Source organism: Camelina sativa, chromosome 7, assembly GCF_030686135.1.
Source record: "Camelina sativa cultivar CO46 ecotype springtype chromosome 7, ASM3068613v1".
Lineage (NCBI taxonomy): Eukaryota > Viridiplantae > Streptophyta > Magnoliopsida > Brassicales > Brassicaceae > Camelina > Camelina sativa.
The window spans coordinates 14810255-14834329 of record NC_141886.1 but is presented as its reverse complement, the minus strand read 5'-3'; the positions used below and the strand labels follow the sequence as shown (position 1 = coordinate 14834329).

Sequence of the window (24075 nt, the reverse complement as noted above, 5' to 3'; positions counted from 1 at the left end):
GTTTTGAATTTATGATTAAATAGGAGCCGATTAAATAGTCTTATTCTTATTTTAATTAAATTTAAAAAAACACGTTTAAGATACCATAAACTAGATTTTTAATTTTTAGAAAATATTTTATTTTTATTAATAGTTAAAACTTCTGAGCACTCAAAAGCGCCTAATTTTTCCAAAATATTTAGTAATTTTTGGAATTTTCCCCTAAAACTTACTAATTATTTATTATTGAAACAATCCAACCTGTTTTCTTTAATAATAATATAATTAAATACCCCATAATATTTAATTACAATCCAAATAATAAATCAACAACAAATCAACATGCACAGCGGAAGACAAACCAAACCAACTCCAATTTAATATAAATACCATATCAATTAAAACCAATAAAAAATCATCAATCTAACATGCTTCTAAACCAGGTTCCAACATTAATAAATATAACCAAGACCAACAACACATAACCGAGACCCTATATCATCCTCCTCTTCATCGCCATGATGTCACGCTACACATTACCTGCACCAATACACAATGAGATGCGTGAGTATTACCAGAAATACCCATTGAGTCAATCCTCCTATCTACGAGCTATACACACAAGCAAATCAAGAGTATAACCAAAAATAAACATAACAAACCAGCCATTGAACAGAACATCCAACAACACATTCATAACACCTACACATCATCACACAAAATAAGTCATACAATCCAATCGCTCAGATAAGCTCATGGTCACACACTCACCTTAACAAGCAGATTCTAACAACAAAAACAACCAGGAGAAACTCTCCTTGTATCTGCAACAGTCCAGAAACATCCTACAACAAGTCACACAAACAAAAGCAACCTTGAAACAAACTAGACATAAACATCAGTAAATAACAGTCTCAAAGACATAACCTTAAAATAAAATCTAACTATTAACTATTAAATCCCTCCAGTGGAAAGCTAGCACTAGTCGTCACAGAGCTTCTCTCAAAGTTTCGTGCCGATCAGAAATAAGAAGAGACCAAGATCTCAGTTACAATCTCTGATGGTCCCAACTTGCGTCTAAGAAAATGTGTCTTACGAAACTGCCAATAACTCATCGAGTTTAAATCCAAATCCACTTCTGTAAACAGTAGAATGACTATTAAAGGCTTTGAAATGCCTCTACCAAATTTTTTTACCTTTGAGTACGATTTGATATGTCGAAACTGTTTCCTCCCAAACTCTAACGATTCTGACATGCGTCAATTTCCAACAGATAATGACATTTTCCTTGGTTCTCAAATATTAAAAGAGAATTTGTTAAATACCTTTTTAGGATACTTCTTTACAAAAATACTCTTTATTTTTGAATATTTTTATTTTTACCCTCTTTTACACAACAATATGTTAAATTAATTTTTAGATTTTTTTTTCAGGTATGGGTTCTCTACTTTACATTTAAGATATTCTGAGAGGATAGAATTTAGTATTTGGAGTTTAGGCCTTAGAATTTAGTTATTTTATACATAGAAAAATGGTATTTTGAAAATGGACGACATGGGAGGATATTTTTGAAAAGTGATATAGGAAAATGAGTATTTTTAAAATCTCCCATTCTAAACATATGATATAAAAATTTGCACGTTTTTGGTTTTGGGGTTCAAATTTTGAAACAATCAAATATAACAAATATTTTTAATGATCCTACTAATGTTAGCAAATACATACAAACACACACATCCATTAAAACTATCAAATTTAGTGATTTTCAAATTTGTGATCAAAGTAGTATAAGTGATTGTATAAGTGTAGTGTGTTATATGGAGAGATATATATGTTACAAGTGATTTTTGTTTTGAAATTTTGTTTTGTTAAAAAATGATACATGAGAAGGTTGTGTACGTACATTCTAACTTGACTAAATAGAATGTTAAATCATCAAATACGGCATTTTACGAGAAATCAATTTTTTTTTTTAAATCCTTTATCCCAAAACCGTCGAAAATCCATCGAAAATATTTTAAAACCGACAAATTCCCGGCATACATCAAAATTTTCAAATAAACCCGCAAGATTTCCCGAATTTTTTTAAAAACCATCAAAATGCATGATATAGATAGTCTTGAAAAAGTTGATTATTGGACTAGTGTTTGATATGACTACCAAAATGATGTGATGGATCTCTATGTAAAATTTGTCATCAAATACTCCAAAGTTTCTTTCCAAAACTTCTATCATTCACCCGAATATCGAAGACATTGACATAATTTCTTTAGATACTTGCAAAATATATGATATTAACTGAATAAAAATCTAATATTTTACAAATACAATTTTAAACCAATTTTTTTTGTTGTAGATAATTTCAAAGTGGCATATATGATTTGATAAATGCAGATGGAGTAAATCAGTCTTTGTTTTCAAAAGTATTTGTTAAATAATATAATAAAATTCTGTTTTTAGTAAGCGTCCATGATTATAAAATTTTGAAGTTTAAAACCACTTATGTTGTTGTTGTCATCGTCTTAATGATCAAAGATTTAGAGGAACATTCATAACTTTTCTAATGTGAAACGACCCGTTTTTTATGTAATAAATAATAATAATAATAATAATAATAATAATAATCTAAATTAGTGATTTCGTACTCACTAGCTACCTAACCACAAACAACCAAACAGCAGAATATAACCAACACAATATCATTAATTCAATAACCAACAAATAACAAACCAATAACCAATAATTCAATTCAAGAGAGTCATAAAACATGAAACAGCAACCTAGCAATGTTATAATAACTCATCTCTAACAACCTAACAGAAGTTAGACCACAGTTAATGAGACACTAGAACATCCTCCTCTTCATCGCCTTGATTCCACGATCATACTTTAACTTTACCTGCACCACAACACATATGAGATACATGAGTATTTTATAATCACTCAGTGAGGCAATCCTCCCATCTATTGGGCTATACACACAAGTAATTGAGATATCTATGACACCCCGATTTCAGAGACTTGCGGAGAGGTTTAAAAAAATTGATTTGGCCACCTATGACACCAAAGTGCACTTATCTTTTCGGTCAAGGGTCCTAAGAGAACTCCAGAGTTAAGTGTGCTTGAGCTAGAGTAGTCTTAGGATGGGTTACCTTCCAGGAAGTGATTGTCAGAACTATGCAAGTAAGGACAAAATACAGGGAAAGATCATGTGGTGATTTGTAGGGACGGTAACAAGTCTTTAAAGACTCCCGGACGTAGCAAACCGACCGTCGGATATGGATAGGCTCATGGGTCTAGTGAGAGGACGTGAGGCCCATTAAGGAAGGTGGGCCCATGGACTGGGATTGGACATGGAGCCCACTGAGAGGTGGAGCTCGGGGCGTTACAAGTGGTATCAGAGCCGAACCTAGACGAGTGTGGAGTCGAGTGGGCTCACACCGTCAGGGGGTGACGGTCTTGGTGAGCAACGAGGACGTTGCGATCTGTTAGTGGGGGTGAATTATGACACCCCGATTTCAGAGACTTGCGGACAGGTTTAAAAGAATTGATTTGGCCACCTATGTCACCAAAGTGCACTTATCTATTCGGTCAAGGGTCCTGAGAGAACTCCAGAGTGAAGCGTGCTTGAGCTGGAGTAGTCTTAGGATGAGTGACCTTCCGGGAAGTGACGGTCGGAACTGTGCGAGTCAGGACAAAACACAGTGAAAGATCATGTGGTGATTTGTATGGATGGTAACAAGTCTTTAAAGCCTCCCAAACATAGAAAACCGACCGTCAGATATGGATGGGCTCACGGGCCTAGTGAGAGGACGTGAGGCCCATTAAGGAAAGTAGGCCCATGGACTGGGAGTGGATATGGGACCCACTGAGAGGTGGCAGTCGGGGCGTTACAATATCTCTAACCATTAGACAACAATCAATAACCAAACACAAACCAGACAACTGCATCGACTGACACCAACTGGAGTCGCATCGACCGACACCTCCACATGGCATCGACCGATGCTCCAAGGTCAAACTGTGTCGTCCTCGCATTGCATCGACCGACACATAGAGTGCATCGACCGATGCACATGCCGAGCATCGTTTTTCCTGAAGCTTCTCGCCGAATTCCGTTCCTAAACCACTAAGAACACAAAACCAATACCGCAAAAAGCTTCCCAAAGCCTCTTGCGACTCAACAACATTCTAACAAGCCAAATAAACACATAAAACAAGCAAATCAGAGAAATATCAAGCTTAGATAAGCCATGGTCATGCACTCACCTTTGCCAAGAAGATTTTGAACCTTAAACAAGAAAATCTACACTCCTAGGAAACTCCTACAATGATCCCAGCTACAGATCTCTACAGGAACAGCCTCAAATCTCCGAGAACACTCACAACCCTTTTTCTCTCTTTCTTTTTCTGCAGAAACTGTCAAACTCGGCCAAACCCTCGAGTTTCTGCTTTATAAGCGATTCCAAGGTTTTCCTAACCCCAAAACGGAACGTTTAACTTAAACTCGGTTCGCAAAACCGACATTGCATCGATCGACACTACACTTTCATCGATCGATGCACATCCTAAACCGGGATTCCGGTTCGCGGATGTTACAATTCTCCCCCCACCAACATAGATTCATCCTCGAATCTCGAACAACCATCAGCCAAGGACTCTCGTGCAACCGTCTCCACGGCCCGCACCGATCTACGAAGGTCACCTCTAGGCAATAAACTCACGTTCCAGGCATTATTTGCTTTTGACTTTTGGACTTTCCTTTACTCATTGACCTTTAACCTTGAGTTTCTATTTTAATTCTTTATGGACTGTATGTATTCTTAAATATTCTCATGCGCTGTAACACATGTCGGTTCTAGTTGTCTGTAAACAACAAATCAGAATTATCATTTGTAAAATAGAAAATCAATTGTATGAAAAAGTATGTAAGAAAAATTATTTACAAGAAATAAAGTTTGCTAGAATCTGTAGAAGGTTTACCAAAAAATAATTAAAAACGGATAAAATACCTATCAAATAAAAATTATCAAGAAAACACGCAAGTTAATTTATATGTGTATTTAAAAAACATTACAAACTATTGTAGATATTATATGTGGCTTTCTAACATACTTTGTTCGCATACGTTGTAGATATTCTAGCAAACTTTTTAACTCATATCTCTAAAACTTGAACATATGAATCCAACTCAAATATAGATTGTGATGTAGTAGATGAAACAAAACAAAAAATATAAAAGAAAAATTGAAAGATTAAAGGAGAAAACAATATAAAAAAAACAAAACGAGAGAAAAAAACGTATTTTTGGCTTTAATATTTTTTGTTATGAATTAAATATTATTTAACTATATGTAAAAATAGAATATTATAGTAAATTTGAAAATAGTGAAAAAAAATTACCATTCCAAGACTACAAACTACAAATTATGTAATGTGTGAGAGGGTAATTTTATTTCAACTGTAATCAAAAGTAAATTAGATAATGGTATTTAAAAAAAAAAACAATTCGACACCAATTTCTATTTATTTTATTAATATTAATTAAATGATCTTTGGGGTTTGACCCCGAAGAGATATGTCTTCCTTCCTCTTTCCCCTGCCCTGGTGGTCATCTGAAGAAAAAAAAAGAAAAAAAGAAATTAAATTGACTGTCTCAACCAAACAAACCAAAAAAAAAAAAGAAACGCTCGTTCGTCCTACTTCTTCTCTTCGCTCGTCCGCTCAACACAGCTTCAAGCTTCAAAAGCTCTCTTAATCAGATTCTTGAAACAACTAGGTTTTCTGATTTCAACTTCTACCTACTTTTTTGTTTTTTTCTTTCGCCGGCGCAAATTTGAGCTTCAATGGAGTTCGGAATCATCAATTAGGGTTTTGTTTACCTCGATTCGAACCAAGTAATCTCAGATCGACTTCATTTTCTGGATTTTGAGCTTTCTTGGTTGGTAGTATCTTATACAGTTTTGATGGTTTCTTTGTAGGTTCTTTTTTGGATGAAGAAGATGTTGAGAAATGAAGCTTAGATTGATTGATTGACTGTAATGGGTTGTGTATTTGGGCGAGAGGCGGCGGCAACATCTGAACCTAAACAAGGGAAGAGCTCTAAAGCTAGTGGAGTAGAAGGAGAGAGTAGTGTGCAAGTGACTAAGAAGAGTAATGGAGCTGTCTCTGAAGTAGAGAAGAAGAATGAGGAGGAGATTCTTCCTAAGGAGGAAAATGGCGATAAAGAAAGGAAATCGAAAGGTGATCGGAGAAGGTCAAAGCCTAATCCACGGCTGAGTAATCCTTCAAAGCATTGGCGTGGTGAACAGGTTGCTGCTGGTTGGCCTTCTTGGCTTTCTGATGCTTGTGGTGAAGCTTTAAATGGTTGGGTTCCAAGAAAAGCTGACACTTTTGAGAAAATCGATAAGGTCTTGATTGATTTCCACTTATATTTTGGTGTTTTTTTTTTGAAAATTTCTTCAAGTGGATTCCTTTTTTTTTTTTTTTCTTTTTTTGATGTTGTAGATTGGGCAAGGAACATACAGTAATGTGTACAAAGCAAAGGATATGTTGACTGGTAAAATCGTAGCGTTGAAAAAGGTTCGGTTTGACAATTTGGAGCCAGAAAGTGTCAAGTTTATGGCAAGAGAGATTCTTGTCTTGCGGAGACTTGATCATCCTAATGTTGTGAAGTTGGAAGGTTTGGTTACGTCAAGGATGTCTTGTAGCTTATACCTTGTCTTTCAGTACATGGATCATGATTTGGCTGGTCTTGCTTCAAGTCCTGTTGTTAAGTTCTCAGAACCCGAGGTTAGGCCTGCAGTATCTAAATTTATAGGGCTATTTTTAGTACCTTTTCAAAATTTCCTCTGCAAATATAAGGTCATTTTGGTCTCTTGCTAAGATCATCAGATTACTCCTCCATCTTGCAGGTGAAATGTTTAATGCGTCAATTGATATCTGGTATGGAGCATTGCCATAGTCGTGGCGTGCTTCATCGTGACATCAAAGGATCAAATCTTCTTATTGATGATGGTGGGGTCCTTAAAATTGCTGATTTTGGACTGGCAACAATTTTTGATCCAAATCACAAGCGGCCAATGACAAGTCGAGTGGTCACTTTATGGTATCGAGCTCCAGAGCTTCTGCTTGGGGCTACTGATTATGGTGTAGGTATTGATCTTTGGAGTGCCGGCTGTATTTTAGCTGAGCTCTTGGCGGGAAGACCTATTATGCCCGGTCGGACAGAGGTATCTGGTCAATTCCATCATCTTAATATTTCAGTCAATACTCAATATGCAAGTTGTGTTTTCCCTAGTATCTCCTTCTTAATAATATTTTAAATCTGCTTTTGTGCATGCACGCTCACAGACATACACAGATAGACAATGAATTTACATGAACATATTAGATTCCAAATTAATTCAGATCTCTCCATGCAACTAGAGTGGTTGCTTGGGTAGTTTTATTGAAAATTGGCACTTTCTCACAATGATTATGAAGATGAGCAAAAAAGTAAACCCACAGTGTGCATCGTCAACTTTTATTACCCTGCACTGCACTTTGAACTTCCTTGATGAAGTATTTTTTTACCTTTTTCTCTTTACTGGTCTATAAAAACTAGAAATGTTATAGGAGAGTTCGGCATGCTGAATAATTACTTATTTTCTCTGCATGCTTATGATCATCATGAAATAGGTAGAGCAGCTCCATAAGATTTACAAGCTATGTGGTTCACCATCAGAGGATTATTGGAAAAAAGGAAAATTCACACATGGAGCCATATACAAACCCCGTGAACCGTACAAAAGAAGCATAAGAGAGACATTTAAAGACTTCCCACCATCATCTCTTCCACTCATTGACGCCCTTCTTTCAATCGAACCAGAAGACCGCCAAACTGCGACTGCTGCTTTAAAAAGTGAAGTAAGTTCTTAGGTTTGATTTTGGTGATGCTGCTTTATATGAACTGGCCTGATTATTCTGAGCAGGTTTGAATCAGTTTACTCTGAATTTTTCACTTTCCAGTTCTTTACAAGTGAACCATATGCCTGTGAACCTGCTGATCTGCCAAAGTATCCCCCTAGCAAAGAAATGGATGCAAAGCGACGGGATGAAGAAACTCGGAGGTTAGTAACATTTTTCTCAATTGTGTCTTAATCATCGCTAACCTCAACTGATAACGTCTCTTTCTTATGACACTAGAAATACATTTGCAATTATTTCAGCATGAATACCAGCCCAATATGATTGAATATTCATGTTCAGCATATATGAATCTTAACATGACTTTTGGTGAAGATGCAAATGGTTGAAATATTTTGTATATTTTGGTGTACTCCACTCAAATCATGATTCATATACTGAAAAGCAGGGTAGTCTATACACTATTTCCTGGTAGAAATGAACCACAAAAGAAAAACATGTCCCACTTAGTATTTAGTTGTGTTCTCTCGATTTTTTTTAGTGGAGAGTTTTTCCGACCATACCATATACCGGTTGAGGATCCGACTTTGGCTAGATAGAAGCTGTTACCATCCAGATAGAGTGGAGTGAAACACATTTATTTTGGAAATTCAGATATTATTGTTGCGTCCACCATTACTTGTAGCTATTTTATACTGTATTTGCTAGCATGCATAGACTAACAGTTTTCTCCTGTGCAGACAAAGAGCTGCTAGTAAAGCCCAAGGGGATGGTGCAAGGAAGAATCGGCACAGAGATCGTTCAAATCGAGCGCTTCCAGCTCCTGAAGCTAATGCAGAACTTCAGTCAAATGTCGATGTATGTCCCTCCCAACTGTTTTCTTTTCAATAACATATCTTCTTTTCTACATTTATTCCTGTAGCTCGAATCAGGTTGCTTCTAGGCAAGTACTGTTGTAGGTTTTGGTGTATATACTTGTGCATTTAGGCTGTTGTCTATGTTAGGAAGTGAACTGAGTAATGGTTTTTTGTTATACCACCAATGCTTATGTTTTTAGGAAAGCAAAATCTTCACTAATGTTCTGCTTCTGGCATATCTACAAATACACACACACACAAAGACTGATCCGTTTATTTACATCATCTTTTGTATATTTTGACTCTAAACAGCAGAGAAGGAGATTAATTACACACGCAAATGCAAAGAGCAAAAGCGAGAAGTTTCCGCCACCGCACCAAGATGGTGGAGCAATGGGCCTACCATTAGGTGCCTCACAGCATATAGACCCGACATTTGTGCCACGAGACATGGTCTCATCCTTCACATCATCTTCTTTCAATTTTTCCAAAGACGAACCACCAACGCAAGTCCAGACTTGGTCAGGTCCTCTGGGTCATCCAATCACAGGCGTTTCAAGAAAGAAGAAAGATAACACTAAAAGCAGCAAAGGAAAGAGAGCAGTCGTGGCTTGAGAAAAAACTGTTTACTACTACTTCATGTATAACAATGTAAGTGTTTACTCTCTATTCTTTGTGGCTTCCCGAAGAGAAAATGTTTTAATTCTTTTCAAAATTTGCGTAGACTGTCATGTATTATAACTATATATTTATTATATATATATACACTACTTCTTTTGTTGTTATTAGTTTAAAAATATATCAATCTGTTCTTAACACTAGATAATTGACTTTGTTTTTCGCTTTTCTGCCTTGAGTCGTGATGTTAACGAGTAGACGCAGTCATATTTGCGTTCAGATGCACTTGTTTGTAAGGTTTATGGTTTCCACTTTCCACTGCATTTTTGCATCTAGGAATGTGTTTAACTTTTGGTGTTATCGCTGTGGTTAGACTCATTTGTTCATCTTCATTGAAATAAATCCATTACAAGTTCTATCGCAACGAGGTGACAACAAAAAACTAAGATGTGGTAATTATTAAAATATACTGTCTAAATTTTCAGACAGAGATTTTAAACAAGTTTAAAGTCACCAAAAACAGAGTAAAATAAAATAGATCAAAGCAAACTGGCATCTTATCATTACAGGTAAATTTCAAAGAAAAAATAATCGTCGCAGAGATCACAATTTAGTCAGGAACAATGCTATATACAGTAGCTACATTTTTTTCTTTGAAAGATACTTTATTCCAATCTGCGCTCAAGCTACGAGCTTCTTATTCCCTTCCTTCGGTTGAAGTTGAATCCCTCTGGAGATTGTTGTATTTCCTCATCTTCTTCAAGCCAGTATGTCTCCATAATTCTTAGAGCCTTGTCATAGATCTCACTGTTGTCATGGTTCTGAAGGTCCTCCATCTTGTCTAGCCCTCCTGCATCATCAATCAGCTCAGCGTAATGGTTCATGTCCCCTGTATTACCCAACTTCTTCTCTTCCTCTCCCACTTTCAAAATGTTTTCCAATGTTTTAAGGCAGGGAATTAGGATTTCTGGATCTAGACATCTTAGGAGATCGCATAACGGTTTTATACATCCTTGTTTTACAAGGTATTTGATCTGATCATGAGACCCTTCTGAAGCTGCATTTGAAATAGCCCACGCAGCTTCTTTCTTAATGTCAAATTCAGCACATTGAAGCAGCTTGACCAAGGGTGCAATCAAATTAGCCTCTAATACAACCTGGATCTGTTCTTTGGTTCCCGCTGTGATGTTTGAAATCGTCCAACAAGTTTCTTTTTTAATGCTTTTCTTATAGTTTTGAGTTAGAAGGTTGGCAAAACAAGGCAGAGCACCACTATTGATCACAAACTGTGTTTGTAGATCATCTCCACGTACTATATTTCCAACCGTGCGAAGCGCAGGAGTTACCACTGATATAGAAGGATGGAGGAGAAGTTCAACAAGTCTTGGGACAACACCGGCGTCGATGACAGTCTGGATTTTGTCATTGGTCTCTTTAGAGATGTAAAAGAGAGCCCAACAAGCATCTGTCAAGACTTGTTCATCGGTAGAATGAATTAATCGTCGAAGGGCTTGAAGCGCCTCGGGATTCACCTGGCCACCACCACGAGACAAGTTTGACAAGGTCCATGTGACTTGTCTAAGCATAGACAATTTGGTATGCTCATTAAGCTGATTGAGAAGCGGAACAAGTATTCCACAATTAAGAACATAATCACGGCACTGCTTTGAATCACCAGCAACGTTACCTAACGCCCATACAGCTTGTTCACGGACATCATCATTGGGTGAAGCAAGAAGCTGGACAAAGATTGGAACAGCATTGTGTTCGATTACGACCTTTGTGTGATCCGATGTTCCAGATGCAATGTTTGTTAGAGCCCAAGCTGCCTCTAATTGAATCTTAGGGTTATCTTCTTTCTTAAGAAACTCAACTAACCGAGGCACGACTCCAGAGCCTATCACTTTATCGATTGGAGGACTTCTGCGGATAGATAGAAGCTTCCTGATCTGAGTAGTTGAATTAAGCTGCAAGTCAGGATTTTCCGACCAAACCCCGGCGACCATATCGGACTAACTCTCCAACTTCATATCGTCGACAGAGCCCGAGAAATCATGAAGAGCTTCACGCCTCTTCTTCATCAGACTCTCCTCACGTTTGATTTTACGAACCTCAACCATGTTGTCTTCTCTCCTCCGTCTTCCCTCCTCCGCATCCACCGTAACTTTGTACTGGTTCCGGCGGGCCTCAGTCCTCGCGCTAGGTTTCAGCGACATGGCTCTGTTTCGAGAAGGAGATTCAATAAAGCGAATGAGAAAGAAAAATATTACTCGATCGATTTGCACACAGATAGACGTAACGTATTGAGTTCTGGTGTATATATAGATGGATCCTGCGGAGAAAAAAAGTAAACCCTAGATATGTAAATTTGACTAACTAATTAAAACAAAAAAGGTTTCCAATACCTGATTAAAAAAAGGGAACTAGTAATATGGAAACCTATTTTATAATGTTAATTATTTATACGCTAGGGCTATATAGAAATCTATTTGCATATGTATTTTCATTATATCAGATTAGATATATTCAGGAAAAATGAGATCCAGGGAACTGCATTTCTCAGTGTATTCGGCCCAGGTTTGGAGTCATGAATGTCTACTGGCTTGTCGAGCAAGAGGGTTCAGAGGTGGAGCATGTTATATTGTTTCTGTTTCTCCTCATAATGTTCAATGTTGTTGCCATAATGATGCTCCTCTAATGATTTAGCAATTTGGGTGTTAATTTACTTGAAGAGATAGAATTTCCTATTGTTGTTTTTTAAAACCGTTTTGAGTAACAAATCCAATGAAATAAAAACTATCGATATATATATATATCAACCGTAAGCTACACTTCAGTTTGCTTTAGATAAATCGTAAAAGCATGATCATTTGATGTGTTAATATTAAGCTTTAAAGTATATCTGTCAATTGGGCGGGCCGCCCATGGACATGCCCATGTCCATATACATATGGGCTGACCATGGTCAGACCAAAAAATAAATGGTCTATTTGGGTATTTGATCATTTTTGTCCATTGACCATATGGGCTTAACCAAATAGACAATGGGTTGCCCACTTACAAAAATGAGAAATTCCATTTACAACTAAATAATTTTAAATTATTATATTTTACATTTATAAATTTTTATTTTCATAAATACATTTATAATTTTTTTTCATAAAACAGATAAATTATTGTATTTGCGGAAAAGTGATTTTACGATTTTAGCGGGAAAACACAGTTTTACGGTTTTGGCAGGAAAATGTAATTTTACGGTTTTGGCGGGAAAACACAGTTTTACGGTTTTGGCGGGAAAACGTAATTTTACGGTTTTAGCTGGAAAACACAATTTTACGATTTTGGCGGGAAAACACAATTTTACGATTTTGGCAGGAAAAGTGATTTTACGATTTTGGCGGGAAAACACAGTTTTACGGTTTTGGCGGGAAAACGTAATTTTTCGGTTTTGGCGGGAAAACATAATTTTTCGGTTTTGGCGGGAAAACGTAATTTTACGGTTTTGGCGGGAAAACACAATTTTTACGTTTTTGGCGGGAAAACACAATTTTACGATTTTGGCGGGAAAACATAATTTTACGGTTTTGGCGGGAAAACACAGTTTTACGGTTTTGGCGGAAAAACACAATTTTACAGTTTTGGCGGAAAAATGCAATTTTACGGTTTTGGCGGAAAAACATAATTTTACGGTTTTAGCGAGAAAACGTAATTTTACGGTTTTGGCGGGAAAACACAGTTTTACGGTTTTGGCAAAAAATGTGGATTCTCTAATTTTGGTTTTGAGGAGAAACTGTAATTACGTAATTTTCCACCAAACTCATAATTTTAGAAGAGAAATAACAAAAAAAAAATAGATTTTATCAAAGAAACAACAAAATAAAATTCAGATTTTATAAAAGAAAATAACAAAAATAATACTCAGATTTTATAAGTGAATAACAACAAAAATAAATTCAGATTTTATAAAAGAAAATAACAAAAATAAAATTCAGATTTTATAAGTGAATGACAATAAAAAAAAAAATGGGTTGTCCATGGTCATGACCATTTGGAAATGGTCTTAATATGAGCATGGACACTTTGTGGACCATTGTCCATTTGGGACTGTCCAACTTTGGCCCATGCAAAAGAATGTCCAGATGGACTCGCCCAAATGGTCCATGGACAGACCATTTGACAGCTCTACTTTAAAGTGTATCCCCAACAGAGATTGGAACACGAAAAGTCTTCAATATTCTGGAGTTAAGCTAATTTTGAAGATGCATCATGATGTTACAAGAAGAATCAAACTTCGTAGCAGTTATATTACGAGAGATAAATAAGCAATAAGATACTTGATAACTTGGCAACGATAACTTGCAAGGTGGAATAAAAAGTTCTAGAAGAAATACAAAGTATTGTAATAATTTTCCCAAAATAGAATAAGTCTCAACGGACACAATCGCTCTATAGCAAACGAAACAATAAGAAGATACTGGGGGTTTGGGTTTTCGTGTTTTCGTTTTTGGTAATGGTAGTAAACGATTTCTACTTGGCCTTTTCCAACAAGAGCTCATCGATGAGCTCAGCTGCTTTCTCAACTGTGGTGATTGTCTGTGCTTTCTCCTCATCCATTTCGATCCCAAACTCTTCCTCTAGTCCCATCACAATCTCCACCTGTGAAACCCAACACAAGAGAACATATTAAATATGTATATCTATCTAGTTCTATATTTCCAATTTTGTTGCTTCTACAATAAACACAGCATATGCAAGCGACAAAATTTACAAGGAGTTGGAACTCAATGGTTGTTGTTAAAGCGGATGGGGATGTAAGACAAAAAGAATTACCGTGTCGAGAGAATCAGCACCAAGATCAACAAATTTGGTGGCAGCCTCAACTTTCATGGTATCATCATCAAGTGAGAGTTGCTTCTTGACAACAGCACACACCTTCTCCACTGTCTCAGGTTTAGCCTGATTTTACCATCAATCAAGTCAAGAAACCATGATCATTACAAAACAAAACGCATTGCTGAAACTTCTTAAGTAACGTTTTGGGGGTGTAAAAGTGAATTGGGAACACATCATCGTAATCATATATATATATATGAGAGAAGAAGAGACAAGAAGAGAGAGAGTCTTACAGCGCAGGAAACGGTCAAGCGGGTAGGAAGCTGACGAATCTTAAAAGAAAGATTGCTTCTTCCAAAGCTATTGCATTTTATCGGATTTACCGCTATCGCCTGCCGTCATCAAATCATCAAATCAGATTCCACAAAACACTTTCAATCACTACAAAGCAAAACTCGAAAAGAGATAACCGAAACAGCGGAAACAAGCTTCTCGGTTGCTTGAATTACCAGACAATGTTAAACAAGAAGCAACTAAGATCTATATATAAGAACCAATCCTTCATTTTAACAACGTTCACAAGAACTATTCCGGGAGCGATCAGATCGACCAGACTAAAAACCTCCAGAAAATAAATTCTTAGAAGATAAGTATTCCAATAACAAAAGATCTAAGCAGAAGCAGCCATTTCAACAGATCAAAGTCCTATAGCTAGGCAAACGATTCTGGAATTAGATGTCTACCATATTAACTAGATCGAGATCCGTGTCATAAAAGGCGAAGTGAAAGAAAAGTAAGAAAACAATCAGATCTGTTAACACGATTAGATGAATCAAAAGAGGAGATTAGAGGGAAGAAGAGAAATAGACCATTTGGCGAGGACGAGCTTGCAGGGAAGTGGACGCAGCAATGGAAGAAGCCATAGATTTATGAAGAGATCGGAGGCTGCTGGGGCGAAGAGATGTGGAGGCACAGTGAGAGAGTGATGAACCCAAGTGGGAGAGTTAGTTTTTTTTTATATACTTCTGAGATTCCAATGAAAGTGAACACAGATAAAAAAAGACAGGTGGGGGTGGGTGCTTTGGCAGATATATGTAGTAGATGCAGCTTGGAAAATGATGTTAATTCTTAAAGCTAATTATATTTTCTAAATCTAATTAATTATACTTTTTAAACTTTAATGAGTTCTTTGTTAAGTTGTAATTTTTTTCAATATTTAAATATGAAAAATAATTATATTATAGTAAAACTGAAAGAGAAACTTGTGATTCAATTTTATCCAAGGATTTAAATATGGTGTGCCCTTATCTCAAAAATTCTTTTATACATTATCCACTTTAATTCTATATACCTCTATACTTTTACAACTAGTCCTGGACGTTCGGTTATCGGTGCCGAATTTGAGAGAAGGAGTAAACCGATCGGCAGGTTTTTTTAGAGATTTCGGTTATCAGTTCGGTTCGGTTCGACAAGCCATAACCGAACGGTTATTCGGTTCTCTTCCAACTATCACCTATCCTCGAAGATCTGCCAGGGTTAAGCTGTTAAAATGAGATTGAGTTGCAGATCCGCCATGGATGACTGAAGGAAAGACGAATAGACGATGAAATAAGAAAAAATAAATAAACAAAACGCTATGTTACTTGCGTTTAAATAAATTTAGGATTTTTTTGGGCTTAATATATACATGGATGAATTGTATGGTCAGACCCAATATTATTACAGCCCACGAACTATTTAATATCATTGAAATAAAATAACAAAATCCTAACTCTAATTTGTTTCTCTTCCACTGCCTCTCAGACGTTTCTCTCTCTCCTTCTCCCTCTCACAAAACTGAAAATCAAAAGCCAGAGAACAAATCTTTTTATCTTTCCTGGTTTTCAATTCTTTGCAGTATAACTCACCATTTATCAGTTCTGTTGTCGTCTTTAGCCTAATTTTTCATCTAATCCCCTAATCGTTTTAAAGCTATGAAACTCTAGTTTTTATGTTTGAAGCTCGGGTTTGCTCGCTATCAAAAGGTTTGACATTTAATTTTTTTATGGATTTAATCGATTATACATGGTTGTAACTTCTTCATACTTTTTGAAGAGTTTCTCCATCGGATCTTCTGATTTTTCATAGAGGATGTATATTGTTTTCATATTCGGTTAACCGAATTAACCGAAATAAAATGAAATTCGATTCAATTCGGAATAGAATTTAAAGCAGATAACTGAACCGAATAAACCGAGTACCGAATGAACCGAACCAAATAAAAATTAGGTTTAATTCGGCAAAATTTTTAAAGAACCGAAAATTTAAAAAACCGAATAAACCGACCTGATTTAACTGATAGAACCGAACGCCCAGGTCTATTCACAACAATTCTAATTCTCAGTTTTGCCCCTTTTTTTAGTTTTGCATTATTTAATTAAACTAGAGATATTGAATATATTTAAAAAAACAAAAAAGAAAAAAACAAACCAATCATAACCCATCTCTTTCTCCCTTCCGACATCATCCGTACGACCAACGAAAAACAAATCTTCCACCATTAAAGCTCCATTGAAGCTCGTTTTAGGTAATTTTTGGGTCTATTCAACTGTTTTTGTTCAATTTCAACGTATTTGAAACTTGTTTATGGTGTAGGTAGTGTTGATGTGTTAGATTTGTAATGTGTTCTAATTTGGGGACATTCTTAGATTTAGATTAAAATCATTTTTTTGTATGTTGATCTTGTTAATTCTCATTGGTTCAAGTCTATTAGAGTCATATTACGTTTATAATTTATGGAACTAGTAGTTGAATCGAGCTAGATAGAAATTAGGTTTTCTCCTTTCTATAGATGTAGGTACAACAGATATTAACTGGTACAACTGGGACAACTGAAAGAAAGCGAGAAGTATTTTAATGCTAGTTTGTATTCTATTTGCAAGGAGTAATGAATAATAATCTTTGCACATTCATTCATTCTGATTATGAGAGAAATTATTTAAACAATGGAAATGAAATACAATGGATTTCAAGAGAAGTTGCTCGTCATGCTTTTTTAATGAAAGCACCTATTGAAGAGGTTACTTATTCTGCATTGGTTGATAAAATATACAAAAAGATGATGGTAGTTGCAGGGACGAAGATGAAGTTTAGCTATATTCCAGTTTCAGTGAATCCTAAGAAACCAATATATATTTTTGAGCGTGATGGTATCATGACTCTTTATGCAGGTGAAAAGTGTGAACATAAAGAGCTGCTCAGAAAGCTTGTATGACATTTTCCGTGATTAGTTTCTATGTAGGTGATGTTTGAAATAGTTTTTGTTTTGGTTGTAAGACTCAATTGTTCTATTTTTGACTGCAGGACTGGTTTCTGTAGTTACGGTACAACTGAATGTAACATGTACAACTAGGGTACACCTACGTTTCATTTAAAACTCGACAATTTTTCATACTCGTAGTACAACTACGATACACCTATGGTACAACTTTGAACTTTATAAGTACTAAATTTTAAAATTCAACTAAATCCATCTATTTATATTGTTAGTGAATACAAACATATACAAAACAACTATAGAGCAAATATTATGGTCACTTTGACCATGTAAATTATATGGTCACTTTGATGGTCCAATATAGAGCATATATTCCTAATACTTTGATGGTCACTTTGCTATTTTCATCCAAGTAATTATGTCAAAACATGTAAATCAGTTATTTTAGACATATTATCTTATGATATTGTATAAAATGTATTATAATTACCTAATATGAAAAGTACAACTATAAAAATTTAATTTATTGTAAGGTACTACTGGTAATAAGGTAAAAGTAGTAATGTTCATGCTCGTACAACTATAGGTTTGAAGTACAATTACATGAAAAATTTGGCAATATTTTATTATTTTTCAAATTAAAACATGTGTTAAATGAGATTCATTTTTTTTTCCAAAACATGTGTTAAATGATCATTAAAAACATGTGGTAAATGAGTTAAATGAGATTCATTTTCATCCATATTAAATTCATTAATTTTATTTTAATTCATTTTTTACACAATTTCTTTTTAATCCATTTAAAATACACTTTTAATACATGTTTTAAATAAATTTCAATAACTCATTTTATAAAATGGTCTTAGTTGTACCTAAAATATCCCAGTTGTATCTAAAATATCTCAGTTGTACCTAAAAATCTCAGTTGCAAAAACATCCAAATACAATACATCTAAACTAACGTCAACCAAAAAAAGTACCAACAGAAATCTATTATGAGTTGTAAACACAACTATGATTTACTTTGCAGGTTCATCTTTCTTCTTTCCCCTCTTTCCTTTGTATACAGACTCTTAAGGTATTTTGAAGGTTGACATGTTCTTCATCTTCTTAGTACAAGTCTTCAGCTTCACCAACGTTCATCCACCACTTATCTTTTCAGGTTCCATCTCATCAGTCTCTTCTCCTGTTTCTGCTTCATCTTTTCACTAGCCACTTCATCATTTCCTGCTACTGCATTGCTGAAAGCTTCATCAACCATCTCATCAGCCTCTTCTCTATTACCCATAGTTGTATCCATCCATTGTTGTACAAGAAAACTTATGTGTACCGAAACACAAAGGTCTCTATTCTGCTCCTACACAAAAACTAACCAAAATTTCATTCTATTTACATGTGGTAGCCATTGAGGATTCAAATGTTCTTCGTTTGATGTTAGCCGAGGAAGAGAGATGTCTGATGGTGAATGAGGAGGAATTACTTTACTTGTTTCTACTAGAGGAGGAGATGTGATTGTTGCTAAAGGAGGAAAAGCGATTGAGGCTGGTGGAGGAGGAGCGGTTGAGGCTGCTGGAGGAGGAGAGATTGAGACTGGCGAAGGAGGAACTTTTTCTGTCGGAGGATTGTTCTTTCTCTTTTTCTGACAATCTATACCGTTTCTCGTTTTGGGTGGTATTGATATAGCTGGGATTAACAAAAGAAACAGGTTTTTTTAATCTAATTTTGAAATGAAATCATAGTTTACAAACCTTAATTTCATATGAGATTTTAGAGGCTTACCTTTGAAAGAGAGAAAAAACTGAAGAAATAAATCAGATTTGATTAAGATGCTGAGAAAACAGAGGAGATGTTTGATCGGAGAAGATCCAAGAAGAGATCGTTCAAATTTTTTTTGGTTCATCAGAGAAGAAAGAAGGAGGAATGGATCGGGAGAGAAAAATTTAGATCCAATTTTAGTGGATAACCCGAATGGATCTTGGTTGCGTTGGTAATTAACAAAATTTCTACAAATTTTGTGGTCATTCACCAATTTTTCCATTAAAAAGAAAAAGAAAATAAATTAATTATTATAGGAGGGAAAACGAGAAAGTTTTTTTTAAGATAGGGGCACAACAGAATTAAATCCTTTTATCCAATCTATTTCATCCTTCTATTTTTTTCCGAAAGATGAACTTTAGCATCATCTTTTAAATTTGATAAAAACAATTGTTAGTACAAATATTAAAACTAATAATTATTCTGGCCATGTGAGTTTTATCGACTCTTACTCCAAACACAAATATTTTATAGATATTTTACAAATCTTGGAAGGGTTGCATAAGTTGGATACATTATTGGTAAAATCCCAATCTTGGTTCGTTATTCTCCCAGTTTGTTAAACAATGTTCTTTGTCTTGTCAATTGGTTCACCAAATGCTATGTAGCCTGTAGGCATGTGTATATAGCCGATCCAGATGAATTATGGTTTGTTTTTGGTGGCCAACCATTAAGATTTTCGCAGTCAAGAATTTTACCAAATTATTGGTTTGTCTTGTACTGCAGCAAGCAAGAAGAATTAATTGCTGCAACTACGAATGATGAAGGTCGTTCGAGGTGGTATAAATTAATTAGAGGCAAACTTGGTTCTGTTACTATTAAGGAACTTATCGAACGTTTGATGGGCGAGGCTGATATATATGCTACAACATAAGCTCCCTTATTGCAAAGCTCAAGCTGGCAATCACCACATGGTTTCCTTCTTTCCAGGAATACCATCTTCATCTGATCTTGAACCAACAATACCGCGCAAATGAATCTGCAGGCTCACCATACAAAGAGATCTTCTCCACTTTGATAATCTTTCTCCTTTTGTAGTAACCCTCAACCGCCCTTCCTCCTCAACTGATTCAACTTCCCACAACACTGCTTCATCACCATCACTAGCTTCAACTTTCTCTGCCTGCTAGTTTAGTGCCTTCTAAGATTGGAGATGGAGACAGTACTATTTTCATTTGCAAGTCTTATAATGACACTATCATTTGTAGCTACCCATTGCCCCATCCTGCTTTCGAGCATATCATGTATGTGGCAAATACTAGTTCTTTCACTAGATGATCCCACAAAGTAGAACCAACATGTAATTATAAATTCTTGGTTAAAAACTTATTCGTTTTCAACTTTTTTTGGGTTTTCATATATGAATTAAAAAAAATTATTCCCTCTGTTTTAAATTAGGTGTTGTTTTAAAACTTTATTTTTTGTTTTTTTAACAAGTGTTGTATTACATTTCAATACAGACTTTTGATAAAAGAAAAAAGTCCAGTCATAATCTTTATTTCATTTCTCTAAACTAAATTATCTACATTTATGCCTATAGTTGATAACTTCCACTCTAGGATATTTTTATCTTGTTTTTTTTTCATTCCAATTAAATACTTTTAAAGCAACTTCAAAATCAACATTTATTTAATAAGATACTTGGAATTTATTAATTTCAGATCCCACCATTCAAGATGGGTTGCCAATTAAATTATTAAATTATATTGATTTAAGTCATTCAAAAATATATATACGGTCATCCTACTAAATTAATTGGGAAGTAGAAATATAAAACTAACCTTAAAATATGTAAAAAAATAAAAATTACATTCAATTGCCATTAGAAAAACTTAATTAAGATTAATTAATTAATTAAATAAACATAATTAATTAAAAAAACGAAAATAGGGGCACACATCAAATAAAATAAATTGTAGAAAAGTAAAAAACAAATCTATTAGAATTAAAACTAATTCGTATTTTAAAAAAAAATTAACAGATAAGATTTAGTTGTTCGTTTTTACATGTTAGTTATATTTTTTTACTTATTTCACAACTATAGCAAGGATTTCGTTTAATTGACAAAAGTTTAAATAATTTTATTCATTATATGTAAATGTTTTATTGACAGGCTTTCAATGAACATTTTTAAAATACAAAAATTATAATATAAGCAATAAATATTTAACCACAAACTGTTATAAATAACATAATAACAAAATAAATTATTACAAATTTTCATCAAAAAAAACTCAGCCCGCGGTTTGCCGCGGGAGAATACCTAGTTTGAAGTAAATGAATTTACAACAAAATAATGAAAACAAATAAAGATAAATTTTATGGAATAATGTTTTTAGTGAAGTGGTTAAAAGTCCACATATGCGATACTTCTTATCGGAATTCGACTCCACGAAATCGGGTTAATCACATAGTAGAGATTAACTATGAATCAGGCGTTCTTAATCCAAAGATATCAAAAATAATAAAGATAAGTTTTTTACTTTTTTATTTTTTTGACCTCAGATAAGTTTTATTGAATCCCATATATTACATACGCACATAATATACAGTACATAAATATATCGACTCCATGGTACAATATTTATTACATATAACAAACACATAAAATTCGCCCATCTAGACGCATATCTAGTATATGCCACACCAACCCCTCCATGGCTGATTCACAACTAATGTTTTGAAAAGACGTGCTTAGCTCTCTCTCAACATTTGTCTACTTCCCAAACTTGAACATGTAAGTTCATACATATGTTCTCACCAGCTTCTCTCAGGTAATCAGTTATTGTTTTGTGACTTGGAGCTTGAGGAATTTGGAGGTGAAGCCCACATGGCTCTATTTGGCCTGACCCATCCACCAGCGTCGATCATGGTTGGCTTTTCATTCATGTTCTCCTTTTGACCTAACTTGTTCTCTGAATCATAATGCTTCCATTTTGGGATCTTCATAGTTGTGTACTTCTCCTTCGTTTTACCTTCATCCCTTGAGGTGGTGCCTTTGTAACCCGATTGATTTTGTTCCCTTGAAGTGGCCTGCCTTTGCGTTTGTCTATGACCGATAATTATATTGACTGACTTCTCTACCTGAGCAACTACGCCGTCAGCTCTAAGATCGTGATGAGAAAAACGATAATGGTTCTTCTCGTCGCGTTTGTACCCACCATGACGATCCACCATTTTGCAAGGGAGAGAATTAAGAAAACTGTCTTGTGAGTTTCAAAGTTGGAAAGAAATAAACACACATCTACCTTTTTATATTGCTTACACATGCATGAAGCGTGGTAGAGAAGGCAAGATTCCACACTCAAGAATCGTATTCCTCTACTTTTAATATCAAACGTACAACAAAGAAAAGAGAATATAATCAAATCGTACTTTCACATTTTAAAGTACCATTTACACGAATCTTTTTGCCATCTAAAATCTCATAATATTTGAAACTGCAAACATGAACCTAATAGGAATTAATTTGGACTGCTGATTAGTACTCTTCAAAGTTTGTGATAAAAAAAAAAAATATTATAAATCAGTAAGTATCTTATAGTCATTGCTTTATTTGATTACTTGAACAAATATATTTCTAGTTTGATTTGGACAATATTATTAACATATATGAAATATATATATGCAATTAATTTTGAAAGAAATGCACAATGGTAACATATGAGAAAAATAATAATGGGAAATATCTCATAGAAATTAGCAAGATTCACTTCTTCCTCCAAAAAAAAAAAAAAAAAAACACAAAACCAAAATTTTGTCTCGTTGTGTTTATATTTTATGGTAATAAACGTATTTATAGATGTGTTTAACTATATTCTTTAAAAAAGAAAATCAGAACAATATAATAATGCTTATTTTGCAAATTGCATTGGACGATAGTCGATAGACATCACATTCAGATCCATGCAAGTACCAGTTGTCAGAAACCCAAAATAGTTTATAAAAGAGAAAAAAAGAAGAAGCAAGGTAAAGAGATGTGGTACGTACGATCAGTGTGGACATTTGATCTTGCATAGTTGTCCAAACTAAGACACGGAAGGACTTAATTAAGCAGACAAATATGAATACATCCAAAAGACATACGCGTAGACAAGAATCTATGCTTGCTTTGTTTTGCTTCTTCCTTCTTTACCGTTAAAAAACTTACGGAACCCATTTGAACACGTCTTTCGTGTGAACTAACCCACTGAAACACACACTACACCAAACCTAACTCTTGTTGTTTTTTTTTTTTTTTTTTTCATTATAGTTATTGATACAAAGAATTAGCCTTATGAGAAAGACAAAAAAAAAATATCTACCATAAAAGAGAAATTAACAATTATTTGAAAATGATAGATCTAACTGCGTAATCTTTGATAAACGAATAAAAGTAACAATTATTTAGGTGAACTTATTGGTAGAAAAATCTCCATAATATTTGTTCCTGTTATAAGATATATATTTATGATTTAGGCATCTCTGAGTTCCCTTGTATAAGATATATACCTCCATAAAATTTGTTCTTGGTCTAACTTTAACAAACATACAAAAAAAGATTCTTAATTCATAGACATCAAAAAAAAAGATTGTGAATCACAATCACTCATGATCACCTAGCTAGCAGAATACTTATTGGTGGAAATTTTTAAAATTTTTGGGATTCCGTTGTTGTTGGTTTATGAACTTTTAGATATTTTATACTTTGATGACTCTAAAATACCTTGTTATATAAAAAGTTTTGTTATCACTGATTTTTAAATGTTATAAATTCTAGTGATATAGGGACATAGGATCTTCACTATTTTATTCATTAACCACATTTTT

At 34.6% G+C, this 24075-nt stretch overlaps 3 protein-coding genes, 1 long non-coding RNA gene and 1 pseudogene across 5 annotated transcripts; 1 reads left to right on the top strand and 4 right to left on the bottom strand.

The window, feature by feature from the left end:
- The first annotated feature begins 5534 nt into the window (after positions 1 to 5534).
- On the top strand, positions 5535 to 9529 carry LOC104700988 (putative serine/threonine-protein kinase At1g54610). 2 transcript variants are annotated; one of them, XM_010416607.2, is made up of 8 exons: positions 5535 to 5876; positions 5961 to 6389; positions 6487 to 6771; positions 6894 to 7211; positions 7660 to 7887; positions 7990 to 8090; positions 8628 to 8745; positions 9057 to 9529. In XM_010416607.2, exons 2-8 carry the CDS (start codon positions 6021 to 6023, stop codon positions 9357 to 9359), a joined length of 1722 nt encoding a protein of 573 aa, XP_010414909.1. In that variant the 5' UTR covers positions 5535 to 5876; positions 5961 to 6020; the 3' UTR covers positions 9360 to 9529. The 2 variants fall into 2 exon arrangements, with proteins under 2 accessions (XP_010414909.1, XP_010414910.1); XM_010416608.2 differs by having other exon boundaries at positions 5537 to 5876; positions 9060 to 9529.
- Positions 9530 to 10006: 477 nt separating this feature from the next.
- On the bottom strand, positions 10007 to 11618 carry LOC104704546 (importin subunit alpha-1 pseudogene; annotated as a pseudogene).
- A 2063-nt stretch (positions 11619 to 13681) lies between these two features.
- Positions 13682 to 15305, bottom strand: LOC104700986 (acyl carrier protein 3, chloroplastic-like). Its single transcript, XM_010416605.3, has 4 exons — positions 15065 to 15305; positions 14489 to 14587; positions 14193 to 14318; positions 13682 to 14018 (listed from the first exon to the last, which is right to left on the bottom strand). The coding sequence occupies exons 1-4, from the start codon at positions 15116 to 15118 to the stop codon at positions 13890 to 13892; spliced, it is 408 nt and encodes a 135-aa protein (XP_010414907.1). The 5' UTR covers positions 15119 to 15305; the 3' UTR covers positions 13682 to 13889.
- A 2918-nt stretch (positions 15306 to 18223) lies between these two features.
- LOC147941215 (uncharacterized) lies at positions 18224 to 19412 on the bottom strand. The gene is made up of 3 exons (XR_015560775.1): positions 19231 to 19412; positions 18932 to 19134; positions 18224 to 18808 (listed from the first exon to the last, which is right to left on the bottom strand). It is a non-coding gene; the product is annotated as an uncharacterized LOC147941215 (long non-coding RNA).
- A 2364-nt stretch (positions 19413 to 21776) lies between these two features.
- LOC104700984 (uncharacterized) lies at positions 21777 to 22502 on the bottom strand. The gene has a single exon (XM_010416603.3). The coding sequence runs from the start codon at positions 22441 to 22443 to the stop codon at positions 22045 to 22047; it is 399 nt and encodes a 132-aa protein (XP_010414905.2). The 5' UTR covers positions 22444 to 22502; the 3' UTR covers positions 21777 to 22044.
- Between the last annotated feature and the right edge of the window lie 1573 nt (positions 22503 to 24075).

Coding starts and splice junctions, on each gene's coding strand:
- LOC104700988 (XM_010416607.2), top strand. CDS start 6,021: ATGGGTTGTGTATTTGGGCGAGAGGCGGCGGCAACATCTGAACCTAAA. Junction 7,888..7,989: donor CTGCTGCTTTAAAAAGTGAA/GTAAGTTCTTAG, acceptor TTCACTTTCCAG/TTCTTTACAAGTGAACCATA. Junction 8,091..8,627: donor CGGGATGAAGAAACTCGGAG/GTTAGTAACATT, acceptor TCTCCTGTGCAG/ACAAAGAGCTGCTAGTAAAG.
- LOC104700986 (XM_010416605.3), bottom strand. CDS start 15,118: ATGGCTTCTTCCATTGCTGCGTCCACTTCCCTGCAAGCTCGTCCTCGC. Junction 14,588..15,064: donor AAGCTCGTCCTCGCCAAATG/GTCTATTTCTCT, acceptor TGATGACGGCAG/GCGATAGCGGTAAATCCGAT. Junction 14,319..14,488: donor GCTTGACCGTTTCCTGCGCT/GTAAGACTCTCT, acceptor TGGTAAAATCAG/GCTAAACCTGAGACAGTGGA.
- LOC104700984 (XM_010416603.3), bottom strand. CDS start 22,443: ATGGTGGATCGTCATGGTGGGTACAAACGCGACGAGAAGAACCATTAT.